The sequence below is a fragment of the Aethalodelphis obliquidens genome, unplaced genomic scaffold (genome assembly GCF_003676395.1).
Source record: "Aethalodelphis obliquidens isolate GAN/ISIS:26980383/991018 unplaced genomic scaffold, ASM367639v1 scaffold29, whole genome shotgun sequence".
Taxonomy (NCBI): Eukaryota; Metazoa; Chordata; class Mammalia; order Artiodactyla; family Delphinidae; genus Aethalodelphis; species Aethalodelphis obliquidens.
The window spans coordinates 6,315,456-6,337,442 of NW_020837973.1; the positions used below are offsets into that span (position 1 = coordinate 6,315,456).

The 21,987-nt window shown below is 45.8% G+C and overlaps 1 protein-coding gene across 1 annotated transcript in view; it reads left to right on the forward strand.

The window, feature by feature from the left end:
• ADCY2 (adenylate cyclase 2) overlaps positions 1-21,987 on the forward strand; it is a 434,307-nt gene that overhangs the window by 404,854 nt on the left and 7,466 nt on the right. The window contains exons 21-23 of the mRNA XM_027125298.1: positions 5,196-5,342; positions 7,113-7,220; positions 20,775-20,889. Of these exons, the coding sequence (XP_026981099.1) occupies positions 5,196-5,342; positions 7,113-7,220; positions 20,775-20,889 (370 nt within the window). The remainder of the gene's footprint in view (positions 1-5,195; positions 5,343-7,112; positions 7,221-20,774; positions 20,890-21,987) is intronic.

The following is a 21,987-nucleotide window of genomic DNA, read 5'->3' on the forward strand; positions in this document are numbered from 1 at the left end:
TTCTGGAAAGATCTTTTATTTCGATTTAAAACTGTTCCCTGCACCTGTGTCCCGGGCCTGTGGGCAGAGAGCTGCTGTGTCCACCTTTGTGAGCCCCTCTTCTTCCTCCCCCAGGGCACTGGTTTTACTCAAAACATCCTCAAGCTTCTCCACCAGCTGCTGACTGTTCTGACCAGGTCCAGGCCCTCAAGCCATTCAGACCCTGGTACAGAGCTCTGTGGCCCAGACAGAGCCCGCTGGTTGACAAAGCCTACTCTCCAGATGGCTGTGTTTTGGCAGGAACATGTCAGAAAGGTCCCTTGAACAGATGTCCCAGGCAGCTTTGGTCACTTGTTGAAAAGACTGCATTTTGTCGACCCTTTGCCGAGTCCCCGGTGGTCGGGGTTATGTGTGATTCTGAGCCGCGCAGCCTCGCTGCGGGAGAGCTGAGGCTTGATCAAAACAAGACACAGATGTCAGTGCGGGTACAGGGGAGTTTGCCAGGCACACAAACGCTCCCCCTTCTCAGCTAACCTCCCAACACCCAGGCAGCTCCCTCAACGCATTCCTTACAGAGTCAGGCTAGAAAGCCACAGGTCTTCAGAGATGCTTTTGTGCTTTCTAATGATCTGACTCCCCTGAATAAATTAGGCGTTAGCTGACAACTGGGGACTGAGCGGGGATGTGAAAGGTGGGAGGATCACTATGGCCTCCTCAGTATGGCCTGAGTCAGCAGGAGAACGCGCTGGTCCCGGAGTTTGGAGCCCCAGCTAGTGGCAAGTTCCGGCAACTTCCTCGGGCACACCAAGCAGACGTCTCCACACCTGCATGCAAGCAGCACCAATCACACTTTGTCTTCCTGTCCTTGTGTTTGCGCTCTCCCTCCAACTAGACTCTAAGCTCCTTAGAGTAGGGCTTGCGTTGTCCGTCTCTGTGACCCCATTACCTGCTATGAAGCCTGGCACCTGGCAGGCCCTCATGGGGGGCTGTGCGTGCCTGTGTGTCTATGTAACAGCACGCTAAAGTGAATGTCAGCCCAGAACACCAAGAGACAGTAGGTGTCATATTCCAAAGGGGGTGCTAAACAGTGTGCAGAATTTACAAATGCAAGAGCTACACCACTCTCGATCCTTCACTCTCAGGGACACGAGGGCTGGGTGAGTAGAGGTTGGAAGAGGGATTTGGGACAGAATATAGTGAGAAGCGAGCCCTCTTCTAGAGGGACATGGGGAATCCTCCCTTTACCTCTTGCCTCATAAATAGACCATAACCACTCAGCTTGGGATGTGTACCTACAACTTGGGCCCCTACGTGGTCCTGGGGCAGCAACTCCATCTGGGGGACACAGATGACATGTAGTTTCCTGAATGCAGAGGGCAGGGGCTTATTGGAGTGTCTGGCCCAAGAGAGTTGGGGGCTGCAGGTGGGGATGTAATGGGACTATGAGGGTTTGGGAGGGCAAAGCCTGCTGAATGTTTCCAGGGACCAAGCCAGAGAAAAACAGTTGGCATGGGGTCATTTTAGATCCTGTTTTGAAAAGCTGCTTAGAGTGGGGAATGGGCCCCAGCAGAGAAGCTAGAAGACTAACCAGAAAGCCCGGGGCAGAGAGAGTAGTCACAAGTAGGAGCGGAGTGCGTGGTCCACATCAAGAGAACCTTGGCAGGATGTCCCGTGTTGGGGGGAAGTGACAGAGAGTCTTCAGATAACCCATGAAAATGTCCACCAGGTTTAAGTTCCCTGGGAGCATGATGTAGTTAATGGAACGCGTCCCTCCTCCAACAGACCCTTCTTTCTTCCCCTGTTCTCCACCCCTGGGTGCTTTGGAAAACTGGGCTAGGCAGCTGGGGAGGGTCAGACCAGAAGCATGAGGAGGAGAGAGAGAGTAGAAGCCAACCGTGCCCCCTTCCCACACTGCAGACACTCCTCCACCACCCAGCAGGCCCACACTGGGGAAGGAGAAAAGCCACACATTCCACTGGGGTCTGCGTTCTGACTTCTCGTTAGATTGGACACTTAAATTATTGATGAGAGGACTCCTGTTACCTGAGAATGACAAGAAGAGTCATGGGGTTGTCCCAAGTTTTCATCCAGAGTTGGGAAAGAACTGAAGTCCCGCTCAATAAACTGCAAAAGACAGTGCGCACAGAAATGCAGCTGCTTTGTGATGATTTTGCCATAACTTGAGCTTGTTTTGCAGAATGGCTACATGTGAGTGAATGTTGAAATGGCATCTAAGCTTCCACTTCTAAAGCTCAGCGAGATTCTTGTTGGCAGCTATGTTCTGGACAAGGGTCACCCGTGCTAGACCCTGAATTCCAAAATCTCCTCCAAGGCTTCCTACCTGCCCTACCCTCACCCCAGATCCTCTGGAAGTATAAGATAAGCTCGGGTCGTCAGCCAATGAGCTTGTGGTTCTCTCTGGCCCCAAGCGCAACCCAAAGACCTGAGGGAACCTCTCATGAGTTTAGGGTATGGCTCTAAGCCCTGCATGTTTCATTAGCTCTAGTGAATTTGTAAAGCTTCCCATTTGTCAAGTTTCCCTGATTCTCAAGCGTAGCCCTGTGGAAGCCCTGAGCCAGGAGCTAGGGAGTCAGAAATCCCCACTCACCCTTGGTGTTTCCTCAAAGCTCCAAGTGACCCATTTGTCAAAGAGGGTGGGTGAGCATTTTGCAGTCCAAGGCCCCAGTAGCACTCATGGCCTGTGGAGTGCCAGACCAGGACTCCAGAGATTAGTCCTGGTCCCTAAGTCCGTGGGAGCCTTGGTGTGTCACCAAACTCCCCTGACTTAACAATTCCTCATTTGTCCCGTGATTCTTAATCAAGGCTGCACAGCAGGAAAACTCATAGAGCTTTACAAAAAGATGCACATGCTTGGAGCCCACTCCAGGGGCAAGGTTCAGTTGGTCATTGGGTGGCCCAGGTGTCACCTTCTTGAAAGCCCCATTGGTGACTCTCCTAGGCATTCCTATTAGAAGACCATGGAATTAAATGACCCATCAGACCTCTTCCAGCTCCAACAACCTAGGTGTTCTGGGGCAAGAGTTCAGAGGACAATTTTGAGTGTCAACCTGAAGATGTTTTATTAGACTCCAAACCAGTGTGGTTAAAATCAGCCCTCATATCCAAACTTTCAGTCAGTTCAGTCTTGCATTTCCTTATCTCCCATCCCCAGATACCCTTAAAGACCCTAGGGGAAAGGAAAAAGGCAAAGTGACATGACCTACAAGTGGTACGGGACCCCATGCTGCCCCAAGTCCAGGCAGCACACCCTGTGGTCATCGAGGAAACGCAGGGTAAAGCATAAAGTGTAGCATTTATAAGAATGACCTCTGCATCAGACTTGGTAACTGTGACCTTGGGAAAGTAATGTAACTGTTCTGTGCCTCAGTTTCCTCATCTGTAGATTGAGAATAAAAATACCAGCTTCCTAGGATTGTAGTCAGGGGCAAGTTAATGCTGGTGGAGAGTTCAGAGGGGTGGGCATCCTGGCATGCAGTGGGCACTCAGTCAGTGCTGGTGATTATTGTGTGTATTCTTGTCATCATCATCATTCCCCAGATGGTCACTCTGGCTGATGTCAGCAGACAGTGGAGAAATGCAGGGTACAGAAAATATACCCTTGCCTTGCTAGATGTACCCCTTTTCCTTAAGAGTAGAGAAGTCAGTGGAGTTTATACTACTTTTATGAAACTGCCCTTTTTAACTAGAAGAGGCATCTAGGGGCTTTTCTCTCCCCTGTTACCCTGACACCCTGGCTGGGTCAGCATTACTGGAACCTAAGCTTGGCACTCATACATTCCACAGGTCGTCTTCTGAGGATATGAGTGTTCACAAAAACAACTTTTCAGAGAGAGGAAGCACAGGTCTGCACCAAGAACCAAGTCAACCATATTGGGAGCAGAATACAAAAGAAAAACCTTGATTCTATTGTTCATGTATTTTATAGAGATTGTAAGGCAGTAGCAGAAGGCACTACCAGGTGGTTGGCCCTGAGAACAGGAAGATGACACAAGTCTGTCTTTCCCAGGAAGTGGTTGTGACCTGCCGTGGGTTGCCATTGCCCCAATGTGTGTGTCATGAGACGTCAGCGGAGGAAGAATGTTTTTTCTGAGAGGCCACCAAACCTTGGAGTTATGGTGCTGTTGAAGTGCTCACTCCCTGCTAAGGGATTCATCTGAGTGCCGCAGAGAGCAGAGCACACTGGTAACATCCATGCAGGGTAGATTCTCTCCCTCTGCCAGGCACACAGGAAACATCAGCCGCTAGCTTTCTTTCCTCCGCTCAGAGGTCGCAATCTTGTGTGACAGAACTCTCCTCACGTTTTCTGGTGGAGGGAGTGTTTCCCATGATGCAGTGTGCCCACATTGGCGCCTGGCCATTCTGCCCGGGACAGGCCATCCAAGGGCCCTGATGCACCAGCACCAGTGAGAGAGCAGATCTTCCCTCCCAGGACCAGCCCCCATGCCCACATAATAACGCTTCCTATAAGAAATCTCCACTGAACTTGAAGGTTTCACTATATGCTGGGGAAAATTATGTGTGGAAACACCTTGAAATTGTATTTACAAGACATTGTAATTTTCCTCACTAAAAGTTTAGACTTTTAGTTTAGACTCTAGTCTATTTAAAAACAAAAGGAAATCCCGAACAAATATTTCTGGTGTCTAATACAATAGAATAAGTAGCCTGAGGAATTTCACTAGTTCTCTCTGGTGTAATTCAGAAGTAACATGATGAGTTTCATCTGCTCCTTTCAGGACAGGCTGAAGAGGAAAATTCATGATGCCTCCAATCCAAAGAATGTAGCCATAACGAGTCACTTTAGGACAATATAGTAGCTTGGGAAATCGTTTTGTTTCCCTTTAGTTGTTAAAAGAATGTTGTTGGTTTTTTTTCCTAAGTGAGAAGTCTATGGTCTCTTGTCATTGTCTACGATAGAGCTGGCAGAGAGGGGTAACCGGACGGGCACCTCATACTAACTGGTAGTGACAGTGGGAGTGCGGTGTTGACGATTCTGAGCCTACATCCAGCTCCCTAGAAGCCTTCACCTGTGATCAATGGCCAGTGCCTAAAATGGGCCTGGGACCAGGGTGGAGCAGGTGGAGTGGACCCTGGGTGATTTCTTTACCAGTCTTAACGTAAAGAAACACTTCCATTAGGAGCATGTTTGCTTAAAAGGTTTCCTAGTGCTCAGCTCTTCCTTTTCTCCTGGGCAGGATTTATACCACCAGTCCTATGACTGTGTCTGCGTCATGTTTGCCTCCATTCCGGATTTCAAAGAATTCTATACAGAATCGGATGTGAACAAGGAGGGCTTGGAATGCCTTCGGCTCCTAAACGAGATCATTGCCGACTTTGACGATGTACGTACTTACCCTTGATGGGCAGGGCTGGCCCCAATCCCATCCTTTGGCGTTCCTCTGGACTGGCACATTTGAAGTTAGTCCAACATCATGGCATATCTTAAAACTTGTCCTTTGACAAAATTTCTGGTGGTTGGCATTAAGCTTTTTTGCTCTATTTAGCTCACTGACTAATTTTGGTGAGGCAAACACATATTATTTTTAAAGCTAATATGATTTCTATCAACAACGACCAAAATCTGTTCCATAAAATCTCTCTCCAGCATGCCCATGAATTTTCTTGAAAGGCTTGAACTCCAAGGAAAATACTTGCCCATCTCTTTATACATAAAAAAGATAGTAGCTTATTTGCATGTGTGTCTGTGCAAACTCCAAGGTCTATGTCAGATATCAATTTGAATTGTACATGGATGGCATGCTTTATTGTTGAAAAAGCAATATGAATGTGGTAGAAAAGGCAATTTTAGAAGGGACAAAGTGTACATCTTAGGTATTGGAATAGGTGTCAATTTTCAATTTTCTGCCTACAAAGGAAACAATGCACTTTGTTTTCTAGTAAGAACAAACAGACCTCTGGTTTGAAAGATATTGTTGTTTTACCATTTTTAACAATATTTTGCAAATATAGGAAAGTTGACATCAGTGAACATACGTTCATCATGATTGATGGAATTTTGAAACACAGTGATGAAATTATATAATATGATGGTTTCAGGCCAACCTTCTAAATGTCTTGTGGGACCTGTGCATTTCTCTGCTACCACCACTGTCACCATGAGGTTGACTCAAGACTCATGGTGAAGTAATGACAAGTAGAGATTTTCACTGTTGTGCAGGGTTCACAGTGAAAAATGTTGGCACATTTCCTCCAGCTGCCCCTCGGTAAAATAAATGCTCTCTAGCACTAGTGACCATTCTTTCAGGTTGGATTGCTCATGGAGATGTGATCATGGGATTTGCTCACTTATCTTAGATTCTCTGACATGTGATCTTGAGCGAATCTCCTCTGAAAGCAGGAGTACCAAGGAAGGGTCTAGAAGATGTTCCCAGTCTTCTGTTCGTACCTTTGTCCTGCTGAGCAGATACAGAACCTTCCAGCGTTTCCTTCATTTGCTCTCTCCATCCAGTCTTTCCCTTTCCTACAGCTTCTTATTTTTACCTTTCCTCCATCCCACCCCACGGTCTAATGTAGTAGATGAGGAGGACCCCAGTAGGAAACTGATTACTGGTGCCAGAAACTGGGGCAAGAAATATTAGGGTCAGGGCTGATGAGAGGGGCCATTTATTCCCTCCACTCCAGGTTTTCAGAGGGCAAAAGTTAATCCTCAGCACTACCTCAGCACTATTATGACCTCAGTTGGTCATAATTCACCCTCACCATGCAGTTGGTCATAATTCACCCTCACCATGCAGGGAAGACCTCACTCTCTGAATCATGATTTTATATTTAGACCTTTCAAACACAGAGTGGGGAAGTTTATTTGAGGCCATTATCACTCGCATCATAATTTATCCTGTTTCCTTCACTAGCAAATTCTAAAAGGTAATTCATGTTAACTGGAAGTAAATCGTTATACTGCATATCTTTCCAAGTACATGCCCTTTGTGAGATGCATGAAGTGTTCTTTCCCCACGATGCCCAAGGTCGAAGGGTGAATAATCAGTATCATGTTCCTGTGACTGAACTAGGATTTGAGAATGTCTCTAGAAAATGCTTGGCCTTGGGTCAGCAGCCGACTGAGTAACTGTGTGACTGTCATTGCCCCCCAGCTGCTGTCCAAGCCAAAGTTCAGTGGAGTTGAAAAGATCAAGACCATCGGCAGCACGTACATGGCGGCGACGGGTCTGAGTGCCGTGCCCAGCCAGGAGCACGCCCAGGTACACACGTGTCAGCCACACCCAGCACACGTGAGCCTCAGCTCTGCCCACAGGTCATCCTGGGACCAAAACAGTGACCCATACACTGAATTGCAGGCACAACCCTGACCTCGGTGATTAAGGTCTCATGAGAAAAGAGGAGAATTCTGGAGGCTTCTGAGGGTCTGTTCACAAAACTTCTTTCTCTGGCAGACAAGGTAGAAAAAAAACAACCAGTCTGGTAGCTGCTTGATACCAGATAAATATACAGGAAAGTTGGTTAGAGCTGTTTATTTAAAGGTGACTCATTATGGGAGGGCTCCTGGTCTTTTGGTTTAAAACAACGTGGTCAAGAACATGCTGACCACCCAGAAATTTGGTTGAAATGTGATTTGGTCAAAACTGAGTATCTTCAATCAACTAGGGTTTTTGAGGGGGGTTTTCTGTTATGTTGTGTTTTGTTTCTGTGTATGTGTGTGTGTGTGTGTGTGTGTGTGTGTAGATATACTTCATTTTTGTTTCTCTTTTGGTCATGCCATGTGGCACGTGGGATCTTAGTTTCCCGACCAGGGATCAAACCCGTGCCCCCTGAATTGGGAGCACAGAGTCTTAACCACTGGACCACCAGGGAAGTCCCTAGATATGGTTTGTGGGTCAATAACAAGACCCCTTTCCCCTCGGGACAGTGGGCTCCCTGACAGGCACTGGCTTGTTTAACGCAGGGCAGAGGTGGTGGGTGCAGCACAGAGGGATGAAACTTACCAGAGCACAGCTTGCTGGAGGTGGTTGGATTCCCCCAAGGAGAGGAAGAGCTCAGCCATTCCCCGACCCCCGTGTGTCTAGCTTTCCCCCAATCCCACCACCTCCCACAGGCAACCAAGAGAGGGACAGAGGGGCAGCAGCTTCCTCAGACAGAGTCCAACCCCCGGAGCATTAGGAGAGGGTCCTCTTCTCTCTTAACATTCGTGGGCAGAGACAAGAACATGAAACGTCGGACTCAAGATTAACCCTAGAATTTTTCTGAGTGAGTGGGGTAATATATGTCCCTTCTACTCAGGTGTTGCTTCCAGATTATTATTTTTTTCATGGGTATGAATTACTTTAGTAATAAGGAAAAATAAAACAAACAAGCAATAAAAGAAAACTTAGAAGAATCGTAAGTTTTGAGCAGTACCGTTCCAAGCAATCTTGACGCCTGACACAAAAGGAAAAATGGACACCCCTGTTTACGTGGTGTTGTGTATCTTTCGGGGTTGGGTTTTTATTGCCAGAACATTCAAGTGTTGAAAATCTATTGGAAAATTGGACAATAAAGATATTAAAATGTACATTGTTTTAATTCTAAATATCTTATTTTTACCCAAGACAGAACTAATTAGATTTTTACTGTCCTGGCTTTAATGGAAGAAAACTTAATCCTTTTCAGCATCTTTAATGTTCTGAAAAAAATTAACCATTAAAAATAACATAAAATTATGTACACAGGGACAGACATTTTTCCCGTTGCCTCGGGCTCTAAGACGCCCAGCACAGCACTGTCAGAAACTGATTAGTGAGCTCAGCTGCCATAATGAAGGCTGGGCAGCTTCAACAACAGAGAATTATTTTCTCACAGCTCTGGAGGCTGGAAGTCCCAGATCAAGGTCCTGCAGGATGCGGTTCATGTGAGGGCTGTCTTCCTGGCTTGTTGCTGGCTGCCCTTTTGCTATGTCCTCACAAAGCAGAGAGAGAGAGATCTCGTGGGTATGGCTTCAAGATATGAATTTGAGAGGGATCTGTGCAGTCCACAGCCCCTATCTTTCTTTAAATTTCAGTGTTTTACTTCTTTCTGGATTTGTCTGCATTAATTTTGATTTTCTAAACATTGCACTAGGATATTATTTCTCATGATGGTTGAGTTTTTCAGTGCCCCCTTAAGTTTTGCAGCTGAGGTAAGTGCCTCACTCTTCTCACCCTAATCCCAGCCCCAATTCTGAGGCCTCTCAGCTGACCTCCTCTTGTGGCCCATTGAGGACACTTGACAAAATCACACCTGCTCCAGAACTTAGCTAGCAACAGCCACTTACGGAACCCTTGGCAGGGATGCTCAGAGGCACATGAAGACCCACTCAGCATTCAGCGTCTGTGCTGGGCCCATCCTCCATCACCCCTCCATCATCATTCCTCCATCATACCTCGATCATCCCTCCTTCATCCCTCCATCATCCCTCCATCACCCCTCCATGATCCCTCCTCCATCCCACAATCACCCTCCCTCATCCTTCCATCACCCCTTCATCACTCCTTCATGACTCCTCCATCATCCTACCATCATCCCTCCATCACCACTCCAACATTCTTCCATCATTCATCCATCACCCCTCCTTCATCCCTCCATCATCCCTCCATCATCCCTCCTTCATCCCTCCATCACCCAACATCACTCCTCCATCATTCCTCCATCATCCCTCCTTCATCCTTGCATCATCCCTCCATCATCCCTCCATCAYCCCTCCATGATCCCTCCTCCATCCCACAATCACCTTCCATCATCCCTCCATCATCCCTCCTTCATCCCTCCTTCATCCCTCCATCACCCCTCCATCGCTCCTCTATCATTCCTCCATCATCCTTCCTTCAGCCCTCCATCATTCCTCCATCATCCTTCCTTCAGCCCTCCATCATCCCTCCTTCATCCTTCCATCATCCCTCCATCATCCCTCCATCACCCTTCCATGATCCCTCCTCCATCCCACAATCACCTTCCATCATCCCTCCATCATCCCTACAGCCAGGCTCCCTGGTCTCGACTCTGTCACCACCAGACCCTGGTCTCCTGGATCGTCAACAAATGTCTCCAGACCTCTCCTCCCCCTTCCCATAGGCACAATTTTTGGATGGCTTGTCCTTATCCACTGCCTTTATTTTTCACCTTCTCCTTCTGTGCTAACCCTCACCAATGCGGATGTCAGAAATTCCACTCCTAAAGATCAGGAAGTACTTCCAAATTCCAAAATCCAAGTCGGATTTGCATTCCCCAAGCGATCATTCTCTGTGTCCTGTCTGTGGCCTCTGATATAGCCAGCCATCACCTTCGCCCAGAAGTCCTCTTCTCCCTCAGCTTCTGGTTTCTTCTCTTTAGTGAATCCTGCCTGAGGTCTTCCTCTGTGGACATTTCCATGTTCTTTCCCCAACCCCTTCCCTCCATCAGGGATCTCAGCTAAGACTTGCTCCACCAGCCTGTGTATCCGACCGCTGACAAAACCATCGTCCACCTTCCTGACCATTAGGCCAAGCTTGGAGCTCACGTTTCCAGCTTTCCACAGACACCCAGCTTGCTCACAGCACCCTCACCTTCCTCTTGTCCTCCCTACTCCCAGAACAGGGCCTCCACCATCTGCCTCCACGCCCCTGCTCTGACCCATCCCCTACCTCTCCCTACAGCTCCCTCATCAGCCCTCAGACGTGCACTGTGCGTCTGTGCAGACAAGCACCAAGTGCTACTCATACACCCTACAGGAGGGGTGCACCCACCAGCTGCATCAGAGGCCCTGTGGTGGGTGCTACACATGGTCTCCAGACACCTGAGTGAGGGGCTGGAAATCTCCATTTCCACAGGTGATTCTGATGCACAGGAAGACACCCTGTGTTCAGATCTCACCCATCAGCCGGGCCAAGGCTCCCGCTTTCATAGGAGCCTCTCCTGCACCCTGACCTGCTTTGGCCTCACCTGACCCTCTGTGTCTAGATCCTATTTCCTTCCCTCCCACGTGCTGCATATAATTTCCTGGTTTTGTTTAGACGTGTGTTTCTTTCCAGCATCCAAATTATAGCAGGGGCCGTGTCTTATGTGGTGTTCCCCAAAGTCCCAGAAGGGGGCGCTGAACAGAGTGATTGCCCGTGTCTGTTCAATGAGTGATGGAGCAGTGCGTGGCCACCCTGCTTCCCAGCCCAGCCTCTCGCTTCCTTCCCGCCATTTTACAATCCTGCTCCTCCCCGTGCAAACGCACTCTTTTTTTTCTCCTACCATTTTCGAAAACTTAATAAATGCCTCCTGAGTCTTTACTTTTAACAAGCCTAGGAGGCACCCCAACCCAAGCCCATTTTACAGATGGAGAAACTGAGGCACAGCAGTGCAGTAACTTACCCAAGGTCATAGAACAAGCAGCCATAGAATAGGGCTATAGAGCAGGGCTGCAGACCCGGGCACTCTGGGTGCAGGGCTCACCTCCCTCTGCCCACAGCTCTCGTGCTGCTTCACCCCCTCCTCTTCTTCCCCAGCCCCCCACCATGTTGGCTTCTGCACCCACACGTTTGTACGCACACCATTCACCCAAGCACTCCTTCCACAGGTGCTCCATCCCTCCTGCCTTCATCACTGGCAGCCACAAAATCTGCCTTCTCAGCTACCCTTGAGCTGCATCCTGACAGCCACCACTGTTAATACATGAGTATTTACCTTCGTGGTAGAGTGGAAGGAGCGTGGCTTTCACGTGAGACTGCTCATTCCTTACCATGGTAGCTAAGCTTTCTGCACATTAGTGTCCTTTTGTATACAGTGGGGACCCTACTCATTTCCTGAGGCTGTGGGGAAGCCATTAATATGCAAAATGCTCCACGGGCAGAGTGGGTGATAAAAAGGATAATAGCGGTAATAATACAGTTATGGTTTGTACACTGTTTCACGTATGGATACCATTGCTTCCTCCCGCAGAATAGGTAAAAGGGTTTGGGGACATAAATGAAATATGGCATCAGGTCCATGTAGGGAGATTTACTCAATACGAGCTATTTTTATTTAGAACATTTAGTTCGAATCTTGGTAAGATCATCCTAGAAATATTTTGAAATTCAGTGAAAATCTGAAAGGAAAGTTCATTATGTTTGATTGGGGGCAGAGCATGCTTGAGAAATAATAACATGGGTATAGTCTTTATGAAAAAATGAATGTCCCTTTTGCCTTTTGTAGCCTACCTACTTATCTCTCTAGTTAAAACCAAAAAACTTTCCATTTATTGTTTACAAACAAAACATTTTCTATTTATTATTTAGCCAAATATTTAGTTTGGCAACAAACATATTCAACACAGCCAGATATTTAGTTTGGCAAAATATATTGGGTTTCTCAAGGATTCATGTGTTTTTCTTAAATCCAAAAAGAGGCAGAGCTGTCTAGATAGAAGCAGCCTTTTGAAAGTCAGCTTTAATTTGTAATTACCTCCACATTTTCTACATGCCGGCACAGGCTACTTACCCCCTGGGAAAATGAAGGCACAGGGGTCTATCAGCACCTAGTCAGAGCAGGGCTTTCTATCTGCCTTTGTTTTGCTTCATTTGTGTTAACTTAAGTGAAACAACACATTCTGATTTTAAGCTTAAAGACAACATGACTAGATGGTTGGTTGTATTATGTGTAACAACTGATTGTTGTTGTTGAAAGAAGCAGGCATTTGTCAAAAAATGAAACATTACATGGAGAACAGGCTTGCATTCTGAACCCGCTCTCGTAATCCCCGGAGCATGCACCTGAAAAGTACATGTTCCGCGATGGAATTCAGGGTTGATAGAAATGGGGAGCTTATGCACCCCAGAGGCACTTCATTTTAACGTCAGGACTTCACCACTTCCCAGACCCATAGCAGCCCCCTGCTCCTTCCCAGCCATGGCCTTTAGACCTCAAGCCATGATAGCACACTTGTGGTTACAGGTATGTTTTTCTTGACTTACGTAGACTTCTTATAAAAGGACATCTCACTAAAAAATAATCATCTCCAGTTTCTCCTGAAAATTGGTAGATCTCCTGATCTTCATTCCTGATGACAACAATCACCAGCTGAGAAGCAGCTGCCCCATCTTGGCACATTCTCCCCAGTTTGCCACACTCCTCACCCCTCCATATTGCCTCATGCCCCTCTGCTGCACTCTGGAGCCTCCCCTACTCGATCTCTGAAAGGACTTTGCCTGCCCTATCATTAAGGAAGTCCATCCTTCATGCCAGAATCAATGATTAGGGTCATCTCTGGTCTTAGTATGTAAATTGGTTTTGATCTTTTTAATACAAATTTTACTGAGAACTTAAATATGTCAAAACCAAAGTACAGAGATGAAAACTTTCATGTAAACCCATACTTTGATTACACTATTGCTGTGATGAGCCTTACCTCTAGCTTTTACTCACAATTTCAAATAGAGTGATGCCCATTGCCAGCAACACTTTGGAAGAAGTGACTTGTGGTGCCAGAAGAATAGGGGGATGGGAGAGGCGGAGAAGCAAGAGATAACAAGGAGGTTGTATTCCTATCAAGGTACGAGTGCTGGTGCTCATTAAAAATTTTTAAGCTTTGTATTATTGCTCTCTTTTTAATTATTTTTATTTTAAAAAGTTAAATTATTTATTTTATTTTATTTATTTATTTATTTTGCGTTACGCGGGCCTCTCACTGTTGTGGCCTCTCCCGTTGCGGAGCACAGGCTCAGCGGCCATGGCTTACAGGTCCAGCTGCTCCACGACATGTGGGATCTTCCTGGACCGGGGCACGAACCCACATCCCCTGCATCGGCAGGCGGACTCTCAACCACTGCGCCACCAGGGAAGCCCTAAATTATTTATTTTAAATGAGTTTTTTATTTTATTTATTTATTCTATCAGAACAAATTTGACAGCAGATTGTGGGCTAAGGGTAGTTACTAGTTTGCAAGCACTACCTCTCACTCTGTTTCTTGCTAAGTTGGCCCCATAGACATAAACGCTGTGGCTAGCACTAGGATTTCTCCATCATTCTTCTCCCTCCATCCCCCAAATAAGATCCCAGGCTCCAAGTGACCCATCTATGAGATTCCTACACTTACTCAGTTTATTAGCAAAACCGAGCTGACCGACAAAACAATGAGCAATAAACATTGCCCATCCACATTCACTGAGTCAGGCTAACGGTTCTGTCTCTGCCTGAGTTAGGAGCTGCCTGATTTGACTGTTTGGGATTTTATTTAGCTAGTAGGTCAACCAGCATAGATTTTCTTTACCCATTGGGGCAAGTGCCAGTTACTTGTTAATGACCCTCTGTAACTGCCCTCCAGAGTTTATAGTCTGGAAAAAGTCATGTATGCAAACAGCAACTCCAATGCTAGGTAAGCCTGGGGATATTAGAGGTGTCTCAGCTGGGCTGCTATAAGAAATTACCATAGACTGGGTCACAAGTAACATTTATTTCTCACAGTTCTGGAAGCTGGGGAGTCTGAGATCAGGTCTGCAGATTCGGCATCTGGTGAGGGCCCTCTTTCTGGTTTGCAGACAGCCATCTTCTCTCTGTGTCCTCATTCAGTGCAGATGGAGAGCAGAGAGAGAGGAAGCAGCTCTCTCCTGTCTCTTCTTATAAGGGCACGAATCCCATTCATGAGGGCTCCACCCATGTGACCTAATTACTTCCCCAAAGCTCCACCTCCTAATACCATCACACTGGGGATTAGGCTTCCTCATATGAATTTTGGTGAAACTTTAGGACACTCCACCAAGTTGATCAGGGAAGAAGTAAGGAATCATTCTCAGATCTTCTGCTGCCAGTTTCTTAGTAACTAAAGCATATGTTGAAACTCAAAACCATAGTTTCCTTTACTGGCAAAAGTAGAAAATAGTTTTGGTCTCTGCTGAAATGAAAAGCAATATCTCAGTGCTGTGTATTTTTGCACAAACACCAAAGCTATCGTGATGTAGGGTAAATGGAGAGAGAAATGCCCTCCTACTTTAATGCTACTAATAGGAAACAAACACTAAAGGAAGAACCATCACTCTTCGCTATACACACTGAGAACCTCAAAGATACTTAACATTTCAGACACTTAGATTGTTGTTGAAGCCATTCATCAATGTAGGTTGCTCAGTGTGTGGAAAGTGGGGGGAAGTACTAAACTAGGGCATAAAGCAATTCTTGCTAACATTTTCCTCCTAGAAGCTTTTCATGTCAAGCAGAGTGATGTGCTTCTCTACCCTATCACGAAGGAAACTAAATAAAACCTGAGCCTCAGGGATGCAGGCAGAATGTGTTGCCCATTTGAATCCATTTCATCTTAACCACAACCCTATGAGACTGGTAGTTATTGTTTCAATTCACAGATGAGGAAACTGAGCCCCGGAGAAGTTAAGGGACTCAGCCAAGGCCATGCAGCTGATGATTGTGGAACCTGGAGCTGGACCCAACTTTGTCTGACTCAAACGTGCTGGCAATTATTTAGTGAACTTCCTGCTTTCAGACAAGTAGTGGTCACCATATAAACAATGAAAATAAAGAAACAAAGGAAATAAAGAAAGAGGTGAATGGGAGAAGCATGTCCGTGGGAGATGGACTTGGGAGCTGAGGAAGCAAGATGGAGGGGACTGTCTGAATCTCAGGTTTCCAGTTTAGGGATCTGAAATTGATGACACCATTAGCAAAAGTAGACGAGTCAAGAATAAGAGCTGTTAATGGGAGATTAAATAGAAATAATAGTTTTAGACTTACAAGTTTGAGTTTTCAATAAGGCACCCAAGTAGAATTCCAGTCATCCACATGGGTAGTGGCCAGTTCCAGAGCCATTAATGAGCAATGCTTGGATATAGTTTTCCATCAACTGAATATCTCTTAGACACATCATCCAACACAGCTGTCACCATTTTAGCAGCAAGACTATCAAGGAAAAATGCTTACCTACTTGTCTACATGTATGTGCCTATTTTATTTAAATCTCTCCCTTAAGAAGCTTACAAAAATGGACACAATGCAAAAAATATTTTTAAATTAATAAACTAACATGCAAGGAATATGAAAGATAAGATAGAAACAAAAATGAGGATGATGCAATAAAATGAAAATCAAATAGCAAAAGTTGTGACCACATTCAAGATGCACACGGGGAAGGAGGCAAGAGGGTGAAGTTTATTTGTCTGATGTTAAGTATTGATACCTCAGCTTTCTTTTTGTTTCCATTTGCATGGAATACCTTTTTCCATGCCCTCACTTTCAGTCTGAGTGTGTCTTTAGATTTGAAGTGAGTCTCTTATAGGCAGCATATAAATGGATTTTTTTTTGTAACCTATCAGCCACTCTGTGTCTTTTGATTGGAGTATTTAATCCATTTACATTTAGAGTAAATGAAGATTGAGGACCCTGGAGTCAGATTGCCCACCTGCAAAGCCTGGTTATTCCACTTACATAAGTTATTAACCTCTCTGGGTTTCCCTTTCCCATCTGCATAATGGGGATAAAGACAGGCATTCTTTCATGGGAATCGTTGTGAGGATTAAGTACGTGCATACATACACTATTGCTATTAATTTTTCCGAAATTTCCAGCAGCCAACACAAGTGCAGTGCTTTAGTGTTCATAAGGTGAGGTCAAATCACTCATTCATTAATATGTTTGAAACCAAGCCACATCAGGCTGCAGCTGGATGCTCCACTGGGTCCCTGACCCAAGCTCTAACAAACGGGCCCTCATAATCATTAGTCTGTAGTGAGCAGTGAGCTCAGTAACTTCCTTATGGAAAACGGTTTAACACATTGAGGGGGGAGGTTGTTAGCTAGAACATCTCTCTTTTTTTTTTTTTTTTTTTCTGTACGCGGCCTCTCACTGTTGTGGCCTCTCCCGTTGCAGAGAACAGGCTCCAGACGCGCAGGCTCAGCAGCCATGGCTCACGGGCCCAGCCACTCCGCGGCATGTGGGATCTTCCCAGATCGGGGCACGAACCCGTGTGCCCCACATCGGCAGGTGGACTCTCAACCACTGCGCCACCAGGGAAGCCCTAGAACATCTCTTAATGCATATTTTAATCAAATACATTCTTTGGTAGAGTGAGATCAGGTGGAGAACATTGCGTCCAGTTTAATCCAAGTTCACTGGATACAGAGGAATCCACAGATGGCCCAGGAATCAGGCCATTTTCCATAAATATTATTTCATGCCTCTGAGTTTTGATGATAAACACTGGGAAGCTGTGGGTTCCAGTCCTGCTCTCTAAAAGGTGCCTGAAACTCAGATGCCCTGAGCTCCCAGGTGAGGGCCGATCTCCATGCTGGGACATGCAGCTCACCTGGTTGGGGTAACTCTCCTTCAGAGAACTGTGAGGTCTGATCCGTTCTCCCAGGAGCCCCAGGCAGCAGAACTAAGGGCTCCTTAGACAGCAGTTCCGAATCTTCAGAATCAGATGAGCACCAACACAGCAGGAACGCAGTGGACGTTTGATGGATAGAGGAAGGCGAGGAGGAAAGAGAGGAGAAGCCAGGAGCAGAGGCTTGTGTTAATTTCACCTCGGTCAATACCAGTCACTTGGGTTATAAAATAACCTCAATAAACATGCATTTACTTTATGCCACATTCCCTGCAGGTGAAACTTGCAAAACAAACAGCTTTCCAAGTGTGTTCCAGGAAACTGAATGAGTGGTCTCTCTGTGTAGCTAGAAGTCAGTTAAATATTTGGAGATGGGAGAAATTATTTGGATCATGGAAGAAAGAGCTGTTTCAGGCTGTCATCAAACATTTATCAAAAGTTCAGTTATAAGGACTTCTTGAAGTGACCTGAGCTCTCCTAGAGACTGAGCATAATTTTCTCTAGGCTTTACTAAGCCCAAATGAGTCCTTGACGTTGGATTTCAACCCCACTCCCAGAGCTCAGTCTCTTCATTTATCACTGAGGTCACATCAAACCCACAGTGGAAGCCTGCTGCCTGGAAACAGATTGGGCAGTCATTTATCAGGGAGAGAAGCTCGTTTGCTGCACCTTGATTCCATGAAAAGCAAACCATTTCTCCCACGGCCAGTCTGTTCTCTTTCCCAGGACTGTTGTAATTTCTACGGCACAGGATCCTGTCTTGATTTAACAGCTCATGCCTCCCGTCAAGGAGCAAGATGTTTTCCAACTGCCTGCATATACCTCCAAATCATGTCTTCCCCCTAAGTCATGAGACAAGAGATATTAGCAAGCTCTGATGGAAAAGTGTAACTGTTCTTAAGAAATGACTCTCTGCATTTCCACCAAAGTTAGCTGACAGTCTGCTTCGTGGTTCTAATATTTTAAATGGTTTGGTTTTGCTCCCACACTTTTAAGTTGCGGATTTATGGCAACAGTAGTATTTCATCCATCTTTTTCTAGAATGATAAAATTCACTCGAGGAAAGGAAGGAAGAAATCTTTCTCTTAATTCCTCTTCGCCCTTCATATATATATATATATATGTATGTATATACGTGTGTGTGTGTATATATGTATATATATATATATGTGTGTGTATATGTATATGTGTGTGTATGTATATATATGTGTGTGTGTATATGTATATATATATACGTGTGTGTGTATGTGTGTGTATATGTATATATATACGTGTGTGTATATGTATATATGTATATGTGTGTGTATATATATACGTGTGTGTATATGTATATATGTATATGTGTGTGTATATGTATATATGTGTGTATAAATAGGYATATATATGTGTGTGTATATATGTGTGTGTATATATGTATATATATGTGTGTGTATATGTATATGTGTGTGTATGTATATATATGTGTGTGTGTATATGTATATATATATATATACGTGTGTGTGTGTGTATGTATATGTGTGTGTGTGTGTGTGTGTGTGTATAAAGTTTAGTGCAGTGGTCTCAATTGGGAGCAGTTTTCTTCCCCAGGGGACATTTGGCAATGTCTGGAGACCGTTTTGGTTGTCACGCTTGGCATCTAGTGGGCAGAGGCAGGGATGCTTCTCAACACCCCTGCTGTGTGCAGGACACCCCCCAGCAAAGATTGATCCCACCCAAATGTCAGCAGTGCCCAGGTTGGGAGACTTGCTTCAGTGCTACCCCCTTCACTGGCATTATTAGAAGGCCATGTGGGTCATTGGACTGCCCTCTTGCCGTGTTCCTGTTTCCCTTAGCTGTTACCGTGGTTTTCTCCATCTTCCTGGCATCTTGAATGGGTGGGTTCTGTCTGTTTTCCTTCTCAGTCATCCCCACTGAAACCCTCAGAGTTGGTTTTTATCTTTACCCTCCGTGGAGTATGCCCCCCACTGGTCACCAGGTGCCTCCTCTTCAAATGCCCCCGAGAGCTTTCTCCACCTCTGATTGAACTCCTCTGGGGCCCAGGGGGATGAACACCCGTCCCAGAAATCACAGCGCAAGACCCGCGATGACCCCGTGTTCTGTCCTCTCAAGTATTTCCAGGGTCCTTTACTGACCCCCGCCCCGTCCCAGCTGAGGGCCGCCCCCAGGTCACCCCTCTGATATTTTGTTTCCATTTCTTCCCTTGGAGCCCTCGCCCACTGCAGCGGACACGTGAGTGATTCCTCTGGGCGTGTGCTTCCCACGGGCGCATCCCTCGGCTTTGACCTTCCACCACAGCTGAGGACTCTCTCTCTGTTCCTCCCAGACATCATGCCCCGCGCGGCTACCCGACGGCCAACCGAAGTGTAGTCTCTCAATAGACATTTATTAAGTTCTTCTTCTGCACCAGGCGCTTTGCTGCTGTGTGTGTCTACAGGTTAACAGAACATAGTCTCTGCCCTTGTGGAGCTCACAGACCAGGCAGGGAGACCAAAGAAAGACGGAGAGGACGTCCATACCAAGAGCCTGACAGCAGCTCCGGGGCTGCATTTCAGTTCAGCCTTCCGAAGCTGTGTTCCAAACTATCCCGTGCACCTAACCACTCCAATAAAAATTAATTTAAAACATAAATAAATAAGCAAGCAAGCAAATAAATAAATTATAAAATAAAATTATGCCCCAAAAAACTGGGGGACCTTCAGGACGTGTAAATGAATACATTTTTATAGGTTATATACAAATACTAATAAAGAATCTATTTTTTTAAATATAACCAAAAATAGAATTTTCAAAAGGATGAACTTCAAAAGTAAACGCAAACAGAATAGGTGTTACAAATTAATGGTAAATGTGAATTAGTAACAGGAATCATAAATACAAATTAATAGTAAAAAGAAGTAGAAATTTCCACTTATCTTCATTGGAAATCTTGGACTTTTCCTTCAGCTCCATGTGGGTGATAACTCTCTATTCCTCAAGGGATGATAAACCACCCAGGGACCAGTAAAGGCAGAAAATGGTTAGCCCCTGTATAAGTCTGCCCAGGCTGCCATAACAAAGTGACACAGACTGGGCAGCTAAAACAACAGACATTTATGTTCTCACAGTTCTGGAGGCCAGAAGTCTGAGATCAAGGTGCCGACAGGGAAGGTTTCTTCTGAGGCTTGTCTCCTGGGCCTGTAGAATGCCACCTTCTCACTGTGTCTTCACATGGTCTCTCTGGGTGTGTCTGTGTCCCAATCTCCTCTTCCTATAAGGACACCAGTCATACCAGATTGGTCATACTAATGACCTAATTTAATCTTAATTCCTTCTTTAGAGACCCTGTCTTCAAATACAGTCACATTCTGAGGTCCTGGGGGTTAGGACTTCAATATATGAATTTGGGGGTACACAATTCAGCCACGACACCCCCTCCCCCAAGGAGGCCAGAGGAAAGAGTGTGCATCCTGTAACTGAAGGAGCCTTTCCCCGCCTGCTGAGTCCTCACCCCCGCCTGCTGTGTCTCTTTCCTTTCAGGAGCCCGAGAGGCAGTACATGCACATCGGCACCATGGTGGAGTTTGCATTCGCCCTGGTGGGGAAACTGGACGCCATCAACAAGCACTCCTTCAACGACTTCAAGTTACGAGTAGGTACGTTGTGCAGATCTGGGGTGGGCTGTGGAGGAGGCCTGGCGTCAGGAACAGATTCACAGAAAGATCGCAATCCTTGCGATGTTGGAGCAGTACAATGACAAATGCGTCATTAGAGCAGCAGAACTGGACGGCAGGTGGAAGGGCCCAGGGCAGCTATGAGCTCCTGAGGCACTTTTGAGCAAATTAGAAGAAAAAAAAAAAAAACACCTGCTTTGGTTGCACCCAGGCTGCAAGCACTTGGTTTCAGAAGTGGACCCTGAGCCGGGTCTCAGTCTCTCCAGCCACGGTCATTTCTGCAGGTCATGGTAGGCTCAGCCTTCAGCCATGCCAGGAGCTGATGCAAGCCTGACTGTAAAACCCTCCATCATTTTATGATAGTAGGACCCACTATGGGCTATAAGATGCATCCAGACTTCAAAGATGTAAGACTGTTTTTTTAAAAATGCATCTTGGAATTGTTGGAATAGTCCCCATACTCCTGGGGTCACAACCTATAAGAACCCCAACTGTGTCCTAAATTCTAACAGAGCTGGAGCTTTTCAGATTGAACGTTCCAATCCCAGAGAAAAAGCCAACTTTCTTCCAAAAAAAAAAAAATTCAAGTAAGTTCTTCCCTTGCTTTAAGTTGATTCTTGAGCATGTTCCATGCTCCCTTGCCCTTTACAAATGTCTATCCAAAAGAAGTGTGTTTTAAACCCTCAGGTCTGCACACACCGCCTTGCGACGTTTGCATGGTCACTTGCAGCCATTTGTGATTTGTAAGAGCTTCTTTGACCATTTTATGCTGTTCTTGGCAACATATTTTGCAGCTTCTGAAAGCAAATCCATGTAAGAGTAGTCCTTTTAACAAAGTCTATCTGAGTGGCTTTTCACCTCTCTTGCATACAAATTTCAACTTTAAAAAAATCCCAATATTTGGGGCTATTTTCTTCCTTTGGTGTTCATATGTTCTGAATTGTAAAACCCAGAAATATTACACATTTCTGGAGCAAATGGGATTCTCTTCACTGCATGTATGTCTTATTGTGAGCATCTGAACACATTTTTATTTAGACCTTCTCATCTGTGTGCCCAGTGGACGTTTCTCTGGCTCCA